Genomic DNA, 15,730 nt, shown 5'->3' on the forward strand with positions numbered 1-15,730 from the left:
TACCTAAGTTTTAAATTTAAATTCTACTATAATTTTATTACAAAGCTCATCATATCCATCTTTGGACTTCGTATCAACAGTGGCTGCAAGTTGTCTTTGATTACTTGTGGCTCTGCCCACCCCATTAGGGATTACGGGCGTGAGTTTATGTATGTATGTATTACAAAGCTACTGGAAAAAACGCAAAAATAAGGATTAAAACTATACTACTAAAACTAAATTAAAAAGCTCAATTAAAAAGGTATTCTATTTCTGCTAAGCTGGCTTTCTTCAACAGTATCAATATAAAAACACTAGTTTTTTTGGACTTCAGTTACGTGCGCGGCAGGTACCTACATTTTTTCATCCCCTTAGAGAGTGATTTCCGGGATAATGTTCTTCCCTAGGTCTCAATAATAGTAGTAAATAGGTATTTATTTCTCGCACATTATAAATCTCATTGATTAAACCCACGGAATAGAAAAAAGAGGACCTATTTCTTCTATTCCGTAATTAAACCACCTTGTATATCGTCTGTTTGAGTTAGTTAATAAGGGCGATGATGGGCTGGTAATCTGTTTTCGTACCTACACGTCATCATAATTTATTTTAAATCGGTACCAAAAACAACTATAAGTTATTTTACAAACTTGGAGCCCTACCTACGCCAATAGAAACTGAAGGCGTGAATTTAAATATGGCGTAACTAAGTGACGTTCTGACATTCATATTTATTTTTTGTAATTGTCCATGTTTTCTTACCACGAGCTTGTAAAATTACAATATATCACACGATTATCATTATGATGAGTTCTAACAAGTTATATAACAATATTTATACTATGTTTTCCGGTCCCTGATTAAAGAAATACAGAAAGATTTAAATTAAAAATTCATGAAAAAATAATAATTCATGAACAATATAAGTATTTGAACGAACTTTTATGTTGCCAATTTTCAAAAACATAAAAAGTATGCAGTATGTCCGAAATATTATTTGCTGCATTAAAATATGATTTAAATATTGTTATAGAACTGATGTATTCTGATTACGTATTCTTAATTTAGGGAAGAACTTAAGGAAGCTTAATAATAATTAAAAACATCTTAACTACGACATAGTAGGTATTTTTTATTTCCATAAGCAACCCAACTTTGACGTAATCTGGGAACAGCTGACCGCGCTAAAAAAGTATTTTGTTGACATCTTTCGATTTTGATCCAAAATGTGTTGACGAGTTGAAAAACCGCTGCCGAGGCAAAATTATTATCAAAAGTGAACAGTGTAAAAAAATACCGCCCGTCTAATGAAAATGTCTACGAGCAAATTGGATGCAGTGTACCGGAGTATACTTCTAACCAAATTTTTCACTAAAGGTTGGGGTAAACCCGAAAATTTGCGCAGGTGAGGTTGGGTTTACATAATAAAATTATTTACAAACATACAATAGACATTGCCTTGAAGTTCATTTGTTGTAAAAAGTTTGTTAAAAGTTCGTGTTTATGTAACCAGACCCTTGCGGTTTTTAGGTTATTTGAGTTTAGGAAAGTGGTGTCCAACCGTGATGAGTGCTACAAACTAGTGGAACGAGACTACCCCGTCACCATTACAAAGGTAAAACTCACTGTATTCTATAAAGACAGCTCACTGTTTATCTCAAAAAACAATTAATTATAATTTTTTAAACTGTGTTCACATAATGTGGGAATGTTTGACCTAATTATTAACTCGACCTACAAATCCGTTACGCAATTTTATTTGTAAAATATTTTTATCGTTTGAATGATATTTTTTCTTTAGTAAATTCACAACATAACTTTTTGAAATTTACAATTTATTTATTTGTTATCATATCACATTTCTACATTACTTTGATTATAAAAAAAAAACATCCATACTTGATGTCTCAATTTCCTCATTCTAAATAGGCTTATTGTTTTCAGGAGCAAACATTGACCGATTGTAAACTTTTAGAAGGATATTTCACGTCTCCACTAGAACGGTACTTGCCAGGTATAGTTCCGGAGATCGCACAAAAAGCACAATTCCAGGTGTTAATGCCAGTGCACTGGCCTGAACCGGGAGTCAAACCTATGTGCCTGCACTTAGCTGGAACTGGTGACCATGTGAGTAAAACATAATAACAAGTCCTAGTATTGTGGGATAAATGGACAAAACAACAAAATAACCCCAATAAAACCATGTTTCATTTGCATTTGTTTATTACACAGAAAGATTTAATTACATTCATTCACAATCCCATTATTCTACTTCAAAGTATGGGTGTGCCCAAATTATTTACGTATTTTCTTCATAAGAAGAATTTAACAGTGACATCAAATATATAGGTAAGACATTGATAATTTTGGACATATTTACAAAATTGCAGAATGTGTAGTAAGTTGACACAGTAAAATACTTATTTAATACTTATTTACTTATATAACATAAAGATGAGCAGCCTATATGGTCGTAAGGCCCAAAGTCCTTTTAAAATCCAAATCCCATTGTTTAACTATTGTGTCTGGAAATCCGGGCCTTACGAGGATATACATCCCACTACTGGACACAGGCCTCCCCTCAATTAACCGGAGGGGGAGCATACTCCACCTCACTGCTCCACTATGGGTTGAGTAGGTGTTCTTTACGGCTAATAGTCGGGACCAACGGCTTAACTTTTTCGGGCAATCAGGTGATTCAACCCTGCTATGTCATCACCAAACAAAAGACAGTCTCACAAAGTGATTTTGATAATGACCCCATTGGGAATCAAACCCGGATCTCCACATTGTGAGCTTAACACTTCATATACCTATGTATTTAACCTATCTCATCTATATTGATTGTGAGATCATGAGCATGAGGGTTGGCCTGATTACCTACCTCCACATGATTCATCATATTTTCCATCTTAGGACTTTGTATCAAGAGTGTGTGCAAGTTGTTTTTTAATTACGTCTAGCTCTGCTTACCCATTTATGTGCGAATGTATTTTTTATATTTACAATATGATGCTTTTTAACTTACTAATGTACTGTGCCACTTTATGTGGCCCACAAGTATAATTATCAATACTATATTATTAATATTTATATAACATAACATAACTAGCCTATATATGTCCCACTGTTGGGCACAGGCCTCCCCTCAATCAACCGGAGGGGGTATGGAGCATACTCCACCACGGTGCTCCAATGCGGGTCGGTGGAGGTGTTTTTACGGCTAATAGCCGGGACTAACGGCTTAACGTGTCCTCCGAAGCACGGAATCATCTTACTTTTTCGGACAATCAGGTGATTCAAGCCTGAAAAGTCCTTACCAAACAAAGGACAGCCTCACAAAGTGATTTCGACAATGTCCCCATCGGAAATCAAACCCGGACCTCCAGATCGTGAGCCTAACGCTCTAACCACTAGACCATGGAGGTTGTTGTATTTATAGATTAATATTTATATAGTTTATCAATATTCGCAGCACTTTGTGCTTATGTTAGTCTCATAGATAAACTTGTCAATAGTACAACACACTAATAACAGACATCTGAATATATCTGGAAGACATTCCACTACTATATTTAATCACATCAATAAGTTACCAAACAACAACTATAAATATACATCAACAAGTTTGGTCAAAAAGTAAATAACAGTCACAATGTACCTATTTTGGCAAGGGTCCATGTTATACTAGACTAATATCATAGAATAAGGAATAATACTACATATAGAACGGCAATTCTTCGCTCCCCACCAGCATCTGAGCTAGGTTTACCCCCTGCTGCGCGCCCCGGAATTGAAAGGAGGTTGTTTAGTATAAAGTGTCTGGGCTGTACTAATATACAGGGTGTTAGTGACATCGAAATGAATACTAAGGGGGATGATTCAGACCATGTTTCTGAGTTTCCGACGGAAAATTCCACTTCATTACTACTCAGAGTAATGGTCTGAATCATCCCTCAAAGTTACAATGTCACTAACACGCTGTTTATTATAAGTTTGTCTATTTCTATGTGTACAGTCACGAGCATTAATATGTATACACTTTGGTACCTTGTCACATTAACTTTTTTGACAAATTGAACTGTAAGTCTCACTAAATGTCAAATGTGTTAGTGCGACAGAGTCCTAAAGTGGGTACATTATATTGCTCATGACTGTACTGTACACAGACATTGCACAAATACAATGGATATTTTAAATATATCCAACCTGAAGAGGTTCAACTATTGACAAATCAGTCAGTAAATATACTTAGAGCTTAAAAGTCGTTTGAATAGTATCACTCTCATCATTAATTAAGTTTATTTGCATTAAAATTACCAACAAGACTCAATGGTCTACTATAATATGTGTATATACTTATTTGTTTAGTTTTTCTGGCGTCGACGGAACCTGATGGTGAAACCTCTACTAAAAGAGGCGGGCATCGGCGGTATAATTCTCGAAAACCCTTTCTATGGACTCCGGAAACCCACCGACCAAGTGTGAGTACATACTAATTGACACATCACATGCAAGACTTACATCAAATGGAATGAGGGTCTTACCAGGATACGTTCCACAAAAAAATATAGAAGGCGCTGCACAGACTTGCCTTCGTTTAACCTTCTAATTTCATAGATGACAGACATATGCATCTTTTATCTTCGTTTTTGGGAATAAATTATGACCCTTGTTATTACACCCGGGCACAACACATCTTCCACCCATTATTATTCTGACCAAAAGAGAAGCAATATAGCTAGCAACATAATTCTATACCATATCGAATTATTTTTATATATGCCTCTGGCATTAAATTATATTTTTGAAATATTAGTACCCAAGCATTGAGAAAATAGTTAATTATGATGTTAAATCTGTACAACGCCGACTATATTGTTTTTTGTACAATGTAAACTGGAAAGTCCTTCATTACAGAAGCAAACTTATTTTTATAATTCAACTTACCAGATTCATATTTGGTGAACCGAGGACATATATCAATTTATGATCTACCTATATTATGAATCTGATACAAAATACACGAGGTAGGCAGGGTTAACTACAGGATTTTTATGCCTTAGAATGTAATGAAATGCACATATTATGCCAGTGAACCATCACAGCTCTCTATGTCTATTACACTTAATATCAACTATAGAGAGAAAATAGTTATAACATGTTCATTAAAGACTTCCGATATTTTGTAAATAAATAACAAGTAAGTATTTAAATGACTAGACTCCAAATGACCTGTTAAGGTATCAGTCTCATAATTTTCATTTAACATTAAAAATAATATTAATAATAGTATTTAACAGTTATCTTTAAAAAATATGATTGTAAAGGAAGTAAGAAATATAATAATATTTGTTTCCTAAATAATACTAAAATTGGCTTGATGGGATTTGATCCCTACAGTCTTGTACAAATAGTCTAAAATTCGGTTGTTGCTGAACCCTTAATAAACAATAATTAATACTTAGAACAGCTCACCTAATTAAAGCGAAAGAAGGAAGTTTTTGATTTGATCAGAACACACATAGCGTATTATAATTCTTACTACTATACATGTCTACCCTTGTCACCCTATACCCTTTTCAGCCAGAGGTAGCAATCACAAGGACCTTATTTTATAAAATGTTTTTTATCATCACATTATGTTACCGGTAAACGTAACGAAATCTAACATAATATGTTAGTAAATGTTATAGTAGTGTTGTGTTGTGTTTGTTACACTTTTTCTATAACATTCAGGAGTATGTGCTATATTGGGTAGTGCTGAATTTAGTCATTACCCTGTACCTGTCCCAACTCCACTTTTTTTACAGGACGATTCTTTTTCTTGGCAGTTTTCTTCATTTTTACTGCTAGTTTCTTTCCCTTGTTTACTTTTTTTGTTTTTTTCCGAGATTTTTTTTTATTTTCTGCCATAGCTACTGGACGTGAAGCAGAAGTTTCTATAATAATAGATGGATCTGTGAATTTCAATATTAATACTCTATTATTTATCAATATGATTACTTGGTGACTGTTCTCAGTTTCAAGCACGTCTAGCTGTTCAACATCGATGTCTTCCGGCTTCACGTCAACTAACGATATAATTTCTTTTAACAGAACCTCCCTTGCCGGTTGACTTCGCACCATTGTCCGCAAGTCTCCTAGTTCCCTTATAAAATTAGCAACATAAAAAATGCATACTTTTGTTTCAGTAGTAAAGTAGCGAGTGGTTAATATTACTTTGCCGTGAGCAAACATTGCATGCTTTTGTAAACCGCATGTGTATTCTAACGTCAGCCAGTCGTGTATTGCACGAACTTTCCATTGGAAACCGTAATGCCGTAGTTCAGAAAATATTTCTGTATCCATGGTGTCCATAGTTAAAAGCCATTCTAATGTATTCTGCCTATGAATGTATATGTTGCCCTGATCAGTTAAAATTTTAACAATTTCGCTACCATCGCAATGGACGGCTACAAGGTTTTCTGAAAACCTGGAACTGTTACCAACGAATGCCCCCAATAGAACTGTATTGATGGTAGCTTCACCATCTTCAGTTTTTCCTAATTTTGATACATAAATTTTCCTATCTAAAATATTTAGAAAGTAAACTTCATTGCCATTCAATGCAAATTCTGCATATGGCACCGAAGTGTATCTGTCATGCGATTCGAGGGTCCCTACAATGAATTGTTTCTTATTTATTTTTGGTATAATGCACAATTGACCATCTTTTTGTATCAGTAGTTGCAGATGTTCATTTTCATCATACTGGTAGGTACAAAACGGAAACCCGAATTCCTCTCTGCCGCATTCTTGAAATGTTTCCAAGTTGTAGTATAGTATGGTGTCACTGCACTTGTTGTTTAGTTTTTGGTTCCTGTTATTTAGGAAACAGGCTAGGACCGCCTTAGGGAGTACCTTGACGCGCTGAACGTTAATGCAGGGCAGGGCGTGGGGCTCCATCGGTGTATTCTGTATGTGGGACCAGGAGTTGAGGGACCTGTAGACGTGACGCCACGTGAGCCCCTGCTTGCGTCGCGCGAGCACGTAGTCGTCTCGCAGCGGGTCGTTGGTACACAGCTGGTGCCAGGCTGCCTCGCCCAGCCCGTCCACCGCGGCGCGCCACCACCGGCATACCTCGCGACATTTTATCACTTCCCGCCCCCGCAAACGACTGAATATATTTTGCAGGATCTCCAGCGGCAACTCCGACATTTTTAATTCTTGTGTTTACAAAACAAAGTGTGTTTTTTCTAAGCATTTAACTCAAACAAAAATACTCAAAACTCAATATTTTACTTGGCGGGCATCGGTAGTAGAAAATAGAAAAACCACCATGACAGCTTCCGGTTACTAACTGTGCCGCCGAAGTCTAGACGTCTAGTATCGATTTGTAAACACCACTGTTTTTAAACCATCCGGCGAGTTGTTGTGGCGGCTATTTTAAAGTTTCATAGACAATATCTGCACCACGCGTGCGTCATATCACGGGTGAAGGAAATAGCATATATTAAAATATTGATATTGAAGTAAGATAGATAATCCATTACAAAGTTACAACGAATCACAAGGCAGATCGTGTCGAGAATCGTGTCGTGGTCGTTCACGTTGCATTGTGCACGGGACGCTTGTGAAAAACATTCCCTAGACGTCAAACCAGTTTGACAAATGAATTGGAGCAAAGGGATGCTTGTCATAATATCGATTAATGTAGTATCTAGGAAAATTGGAATCGCAGGTTCGGTTCATGTTCCGTACCGTGCTATTTTGGTATATAGTTCACCATATTCCGTCTTATGACTTCAATACAAAGTATGGCTGTAAGATATCATCCGCTGTCGTATGTTTCCGCTTAAGAATAAATAAATAAAATACGTTTAATTTGCAGTCGGTCGTCACTGCACAACGTATCTGACATCTTCGTGATGGGCGGGTGTCTGATCCTGGAGTCGCTGGTGCTGTTCCACTGGTGCGAGCGCAACGGACTTGGCCCGCTTGGCGTCACCGGCCTGTCTATGGGCGGCCACGTATGTACCTTTTTTTTATGACAATTTTTTAATGGCCTCCGTGGTCCAGTGGCTAAGCGTCCTGGGTTCGATTCCCGGTGGGGACATATCACAAAAATTACTGTGTGGTCCCTAGTTTGGTTAGAACATTACAGGCTGATCACCTGATTGTCCGAAAGTAAGATGATCCGTGCTTCGGAAGGAAAGAAAGAAAGAAACATTTATTACTTCCGGACACCACAGACACAGACAGACAGGTACGTTACATTTTACAACACAGGACAGAAATCACACGGAAATTAATAAGAACACAGACAAAAAAAATATCCAAAACAAACCAAAACCATAAAAACAATAATAATAAAACTAAGTATTCTGAATGCAACGCACTGACGGCCCGATCATCTGCGGTGGAGTCCGGAATAAAAGGACCTCGCTCAGCATAAGTCGCGGCGTGAGCCACGACGCTGGTATTCTGCGGGCCCTGCCGAGTGAGGCCACGGACATCGCGGTATATATGTACATAGATACATACTACTCAAACTTACTTACATATAATTATTTAGTATTACAAAATATTACAAAATTATAACAATTACAATAAATACACATTAATACGATTTACCATAAACATAAAAATATCATAAAATAATACGAACAAATACATATGGGTCATCAGTTAATAAATAGGTGTGTGTATGTGAGTGTGTTCGTGCGTTGCACCGGTCGGCCGCGGAAGGCATGTTAAGCCGTTGACCCCGGTTACTATTTACTGATGTAAGTAAGTAATCGTTACACGAGTCATGTCAGGGACCTTTGGCGGCTCAATAGTAACCCTGACACCAGGGTTGATGAGGTTGGTACTACACCTCACAAGACTCACAACCCACGCGATAGAAGACCATTTTTTTTTTCGAAACTTGATAACGATGGTGATGACGAAATTTCTTTGGAGTGTGAAATGGCAAAACGATGACGTTAATAAATATAATCAGACGTCAACATATTGTTGCGTTATTCTGAATTAAAATTTATGCAACATTCTGAACAAAAATGGCTTCTAAAACTTCACTAATTTTTTGAGATTTCATGCAACCTATCAATTACTGAAGTATTACAGTGCTTACGCTTACGTGAAGTCGAGACTATTCAATCAAACCATACTTAGATCAGGTACACACTACGTTTATTTGGTCGAAGAGACTTTGATAATAATAATACGTGGTTCATTTGCCAAAAAAGTCGTAGCATTGTCGGCTACACTAAAAATATTGTCGTAAACATTGCTGTCGCTACCCATACGTACACACATACCTTGCTAAAATAAACTATGTGTACACTAATGTACAGTCAGAAGCAAATAATGACAGTCAAGGTATACATATAGTTAGTAACATCCAGAATGTCCAATAATTAGGGACGTTCAAGGTGGGCGTATATTAACACTCGAAGTGACCAAAAACGTCGGCACAACCTGCGTGTTCATAAAGTTGGCTTACAATATCAAATAGTTCGGCTCAATCATGTCGTCGTATATGACATGACTATCCGTGACGCACTTTTTAGTCTGTGAAAATATAACCTATGCAATTATATGCAGTAACGCGCCGGACTTTTTGCGCGTCGTGTGCGTTACTGCATATAATTGCATAGGTTATATTTTCCAATATCCAAGCAGTCGGATGTTCAAAAATATGCGGACGATTAGGTTTTAGGCAACTTTTTGAACTTTGAACTTTTTGAAAGAGGATTGCCTAAATTTTTGTTCCTTATAAATGAGCTGTAAATGTAATGCAATGCATTTAAGTGTGTGTTCATTCAATGATGGTTACAGATGGCGTCACTGGCTGCCACCAACTGGCCCAAGCCGCTGGTGCTCGTGCCGTGTCTATCGTGGTCCACGGCTTCCGCGGTCTTCTTGCAGGTAAACTTCATATCCTAATATGTATATAAAAGCGAAATAACACTGACTCACTCATCACGAAATCTCAGAAATTACAAGTAGTAGAAGTCTAAAAAAAGTAAAAAATGGCGTGGCAAAGTTTGTATGAAAGTTATATAGTTTTAAAAGTAGGATTTCACGCGAACGAAGTTGCAGGTACAGTAATGAGCAATATCATGTGCTTACCCACTTTAGAACCCTGTCGCACTATCATATTTGACATGTAACGAGACTTCGGTTTAATTTGTCACAAAAGTTAATGTGGCATGATATCAAAGTGTATACATATTAGTACTCGTGACCGTACATAATACAGGTACTGTACATGTCACTGACATAGTGGAAAGCTAGGGATAAGTGTATAGTGCTGTTCAGTAAGTTTTAATTAATGACATAATTGTAACAGCTCAGTAGGCGTAAGATAATGATGTTGATACGTATTGTAAAAAAATACCGAATTATGAAAACACAACAAAAATTGTAGTTCTTGCCAAGCAGTAAGAAGAACTACAAACCAACGCTCATGATGTATATCAGGGCAAGCTGCAGATTACCTAAATCGAACTTGGTGGTGTTCTTGCAGGGTGTAATGTCGCATTCGATAAACTGGGACTTGCTAGAGGACCAGTACTTGTCGGACGGCGAGTACCGCGAGAAACTGTCCAAAATGGTCACCATCGTCGACGAAGCGTTCCTTGCTGGGAAGAAATTCGCGCGCACATATTCACAAACCGTAGAAAAAGTTGACACCATCAAAAAAGAAGAACTTCCAAAAGTTGACCAACCAAAAATACCTGCTCTAAGGGACGCTCAAATGTCCGCTTTAAGTAACGCTAAGACTCTAGATGAGACAGACCACGAAATAGTAGATGTCAGTAAAAACGTGTTAGAACTAGGAAAAATGCCTAAAAATGTTGTTAAGTCGGAAATGTTGGAACAATTAGAAAACTTGAATAAAGAACTGAGGAAACTGTTGGAAGAGGATAAAATTTCTCAAGTTTTGTACGACAAACTGACTTCCAACCAGAAGTTTGAGCTTGAGCCGAAAGATATAGAGAACATTAATAAAATAAGCGAAAGCAACTTGAAAGAATTATTGTTAAAATGTAAAATTGGTAAGTTTTCCTTTGGTCAACAGTCACGTCAAGTCGATAATATTTGCTCAAACTTTTTTAACTTAGTTATAACGATAAGAACGACTAAATAACATCAGTACTGCTCGTAAGAATAATAAAACATTAAATCTAAAAAATAAATTTACAAATAATACAGGGTGTTAGTGACATCGTAACGAAAATTTGGAGGGATGATTCAGGCCATGATTTTGAGTTGATATCTAGTGGAATTTTCCGTCGCAAAAGTATAGAATTGAAAATAATTTAAAAAGACTAAAAAATAATCATGAATTTTGCGACGGAAAATTCCACTTGATATTAACTCAGAATCATAGTCTGAATCATCCCCCTTAAAGTTCGTTACGATGTCACTAACGCCCTATATAATTTCCACATGTCTGCAGGTAATGTCAACAAAAGTTCGCTGCCACCAAGCGACTCACGGAGAGATCCACCGCCACCGGCCGCATCTGGAACACCTCCGCCTAGCATTACAGAAGACAAATCTCCTCCCCAAGAAGAAGAGAAGACTCTTCACCCGAAACCTTTTGAACCCACATTAACAACGCCAGCAGACAAATCTGAAACCACTCTAGCTACAGGAAAACCATCGGAAACAACCGATTTAGCCACGCCTGCAGAAAAATCATCAGAAACCACTGCGCTAGCCAGTCCTGGAGAGAAGAGTATCAAAGTACAAAAAGAAAGAAAATCATGGAATGTTTCGGACCTGACTTCGGACCTATGGATAAACCTGCCTTTCATGAGAAGCGGGAAGAAGATAGACATAAGCAAGATTCACTGGAGGGACAGAGAAGCGTTACAGTTTATGCGCGGCATCATGGACGAATGCACGCATTTAAGCAACTTCTCCGTGCCGTACGATACTTCGCTGATAATAGGTAAGTGTTTATCAGACATTATCGCATTGAGGATTATATGGAAAACAAAGTAAGGCTCTGTTGTCCATATACGCGTGAAAGTCGATGGGTATAAATTTTGAAAACGATAAATATTTTTTGAAATACATAACCTACGTAACGGTAGGTTTACGATTTCAAATTAATTTCAAACAGGTTCTATAAATATGTGTAGGCACGATCTGGTGTTTCAAAAAATTACATTTAAAAATAATTTAAAAAACATTGACTCGATGTTAGGCTCAGTAGGTTGTGCACGGCAATCGCGCCGCGGGCGTCGCGATTTATATAATCCAGGGTTTTGACGAATAGACGCAGCAAATGCTGTCTCGTGGATAGACGTCGTACATTGTGATCAAAGCCCTCGATATCATTCATCGAAAATCGCGGCGCTGTTGCCATTCAGCGGAGGCTGGACCAGAGTTAAAAACGAAAAAAATAGTGTCTTTTTTATTACTTTCAGTTCCATATTTTCCGACAGAAAATTCCACTTGATATCATCTCAGTAACATGGTCTGAATCATGTCTTAAAGTTTTCGTTACGGTGTCACTAACATCCTACCAACTGTATAAAGAGTGTGACAGTGCTACCAACTGTATAGAGAGTGTGTGAAATATTGTTACAATTTTCAACAGCGGTATGCGCGAAGCACGACGCGTACGTGCCGCGGGACGACGTGGGCACGCTGGAGGAGATCTGGCCTGGCGCCGAAGTGCGCTACGTCGACGCGGGACACGTCACCGCGTACATCCTGCACCAGTCGCTCTTCAGGTACATACAGGATACTCCGCTTCACTGTGGTCCTGTGGTTCAAACGAGGAGCGCCGGTACCGGACTTGCACCAATGAGTTATTAATTTATCTTAAGTGCAATTTTCACTAATACAGTTGGCTCGACCGCTCGACCATTATAGACGACCATACGGCTCACCACCTATCACGCTGGTGAGGCATGGGTACTTAGTTCATCTTGTGATGGCTACCTCTGACTACCCCATTGGGATATAGTCGTGAGCTTATGTTATGTGTGACTCTTCCCTCCCTCGCTCTAGCAATCTTCCACAAGAAGAGAAACTACTTAATAAATAACCTTTCTATATGAATCTGATTAATGTTGTTTCTGTGTGTCTTAACATTTTCTTAAATATAAGATCCTTAGAAACCATATGAAAATGGTTACTTACAAATTGACTGTGCTGCACATACCATTTGTGGCTAATAATATTATGTATGTACTATACTGTGGAGCTAGTGTCCTAGTGATATTTTCTTCACTAACAACATATCCCGTTTTCTTTCCCGCCAAGCCGCTAACTGGTATGTCCCATCCATATTATTAAAATACACTTCTCATCAAAAAAATCGAAACACTTCCGTTTTCATTGTTTCTGTCCGAATTTAACACAAAAAAGAATTCATACGATGAAAAAAAATACATAAATGTATAGCTGGCAGTTTGGCCATTACAGTAATAAGCGAAAATTCTAAATTCAAAATTAGAATTTCATTTGTTTATCTTATAAACGAAATGAATCACTGTTTTGAGACAAATGTGTGTTTAGGGTTGGAGTACATTTAGCGTTTAAAAACTAAAAATTGGCGCCTATGCTTAAACTTTTTGTTTTTTATTTCAATACTGTGACTTTGGGACGTCTGAAAAAAGGTTTTTTTTCTAAAACGTATGGATACTTCGCCCACAGAAGCCGCCCAAGTTGTGGCATTGCTGGATTCTGGCCTTAGTCAGCGTGTTGTGGCTGGAAGACTGCATCTAAGCCTGTCATCTGTTCATAGAGTCTATAAACGTTATCGGGAGACTGGTTTGTTCACGCGCCGTTCAGGATCTGGCAGGAATCGGGTCACTTCTGAGCGAGATGATCGATTTATTGTAACAACTTCTTTAAGAAATCAACGCCTTAACGCTTTTCAACTGCAGCAGCGGCTTCGTGTTGTACGAAGGGTGGCTGTTAGTGACTCTACAATTAGAAGAAGGTTGAAGGATCGTGGACTGGTACCGCATAAGCCAGCAAATGGGCCGAAATTAACTGCAGACCATCGAAGAGCGCGCCTTAACTTTGCACGTGAGCACCTAAATTGGTCATACCTACAGTGGAGCAAAGTTCTCTTTTCTGATGAGTGTAAAATTATGCTGTATGGTAACGACGGAAGGAACAAGGTCTACAGAAGAGACGGAGAACGCTATGCACAATGCTGCATTGAAGAAAAGGTCAGCTATGGTGGCGGTTCTGTAGGTATGACCAATTTAGGTGCTCACGTGCAAAGTTAAGGCGCGCTCTTCGATGGTCTGCAGTTAATTTCGGCCCATTTGCTGGCTTATGCGGTACCAGTCCACGATCCTTCAACCTTCTTCTAATTGTAGAGTCACTTACAGCCACCCTTCGTACAACACGAAGCCGCTGCTGCAGTTGAAAAGCGTTAAGGCGTCGATTTCTTAAAGAAGTTGTTACAATAAATCGATAATCTCGCTCAGAAGTGACCCGATTCCTGCCAGATCCTGAACGGCGCGTGAACAAACCAGTCTCCCGATAACGTTTATAGACTCTATATGAACAGATGACAGGCTTAGATGCAGTCTTGCAGCCACAACACGCTGACTAAGGCCAGAATCCAGCAATGCCACAACTTGGGCGGCTTCTGTGGGCGAAGTATCCATACGTTTTAGAAAAAAAACCTTTTTTCAGACGTCCCAAAGTCACAGTATTGAAATAAAAAACAAAAAGTTTAAGCATAGGCGCCAATTTTTAGTTTTTAAACGCTAAATGTACTCCAACCCTAAACACACATTTGTCTCAAAACAGTGATTCATTTCGTTTATAAGATAAACAAATGAAATTCTAATTTTGAATTTAGAATTTTCGCTTATTACTGTAATGGCCAAACTGCCAGCTATACATTTATGTATTTTTTTTCATCGTATGAATTCTTTTTTGTGTTAAATTCGGACAGAAACAATGAAAACGGAAGTGTTTCGATTTTTTTGATGAGAAGTGTATTTCCACTATAAACATATTACATATTAATAGTTATCTTGCCCCACAGGTCGTGTATAAGGGAAGCTTTCGAGCGATCGAAGAAAAAATGGAAAGACGGCAAACATGTCAAGTGACGAAGGCGTAAATCCATTGTTCCTGTCAACTAGTTATATATATACGTAATCAAGTTTTACTGCATTTTTTATCGCTTACACAATAGCTAACGTACCAGAAGTTCTCCACGAGAATTTGACGACGATACCACATTTTATGATGCTATTTTAAACTCATTATGTCTAGGAACTTGCTGAATTTTTTATGGTCATTTTGAAAATAATTTGTTTTAAACCCAGAGTGGATGGAATGGAATCCGTGACAAAAGGAAATCAGGGTAAAATACATTTCATTAAATGATAGATTATTCGTTTATAACGAATATATTGGCCAAAATGAATACCAAAGAATGAAGAAATGTGATAATTGAATGCAATAGACATGTCGGTTTGTGTACATTTATGATTTGCCATATCATTCCATCCAGTTTGGTCAACTCGCTGTACACATTTCTCTGTAATCGTGGACGTTTCCCAAACTATGTGATATAATTTAGAATTACTAAATGATTTGGTTTGTAGGAATAACCTACATCCATTCAAACGGTACCTCAGACATATGAAGATTCTTTAAGATAATAATACAATAAGAAGTATATTGGCAAGTTCTTTACACTTCGCTGTCTTTTCTAAGTGTTGTGTGGTTTGTATTTATACTTAACTCAGTAGCAACGTGTTGG

At 37.7% G+C, this 15,730-nt stretch overlaps 1 protein-coding gene across 1 annotated transcript; it reads left to right on the plus strand.

Annotated features, from left to right (window-relative positions):
- The first annotated feature begins 1,136 nt into the window (after nucleotides 1-1,136).
- LOC126375997 (protein ABHD18) lies at nucleotides 1,137-15,156 on the plus strand. Its single transcript, XM_050023142.1, has 10 exons — nucleotides 1,137-1,384; nucleotides 1,510-1,594; nucleotides 1,924-2,106; nucleotides 4,351-4,463; nucleotides 7,853-7,991; nucleotides 9,805-9,894; nucleotides 10,496-11,027; nucleotides 11,432-11,929; nucleotides 12,584-12,719; nucleotides 15,005-15,156. Exons 1-10 carry the CDS (start codon nucleotides 1,287-1,289, stop codon nucleotides 15,069-15,071), a joined length of 1,941 nt encoding a protein of 646 aa, XP_049879099.1. The 5' UTR covers nucleotides 1,137-1,286; the 3' UTR covers nucleotides 15,072-15,156.
- Nucleotides 15,157-15,730: the final 574 nt, after the last annotated feature.

This window comes from Pectinophora gossypiella, chromosome 20 (genome assembly GCF_024362695.1).
Source record: "Pectinophora gossypiella chromosome 20, ilPecGoss1.1, whole genome shotgun sequence".
Taxonomy (NCBI): domain Eukaryota; kingdom Metazoa; phylum Arthropoda; class Insecta; order Lepidoptera; family Gelechiidae; genus Pectinophora; species Pectinophora gossypiella.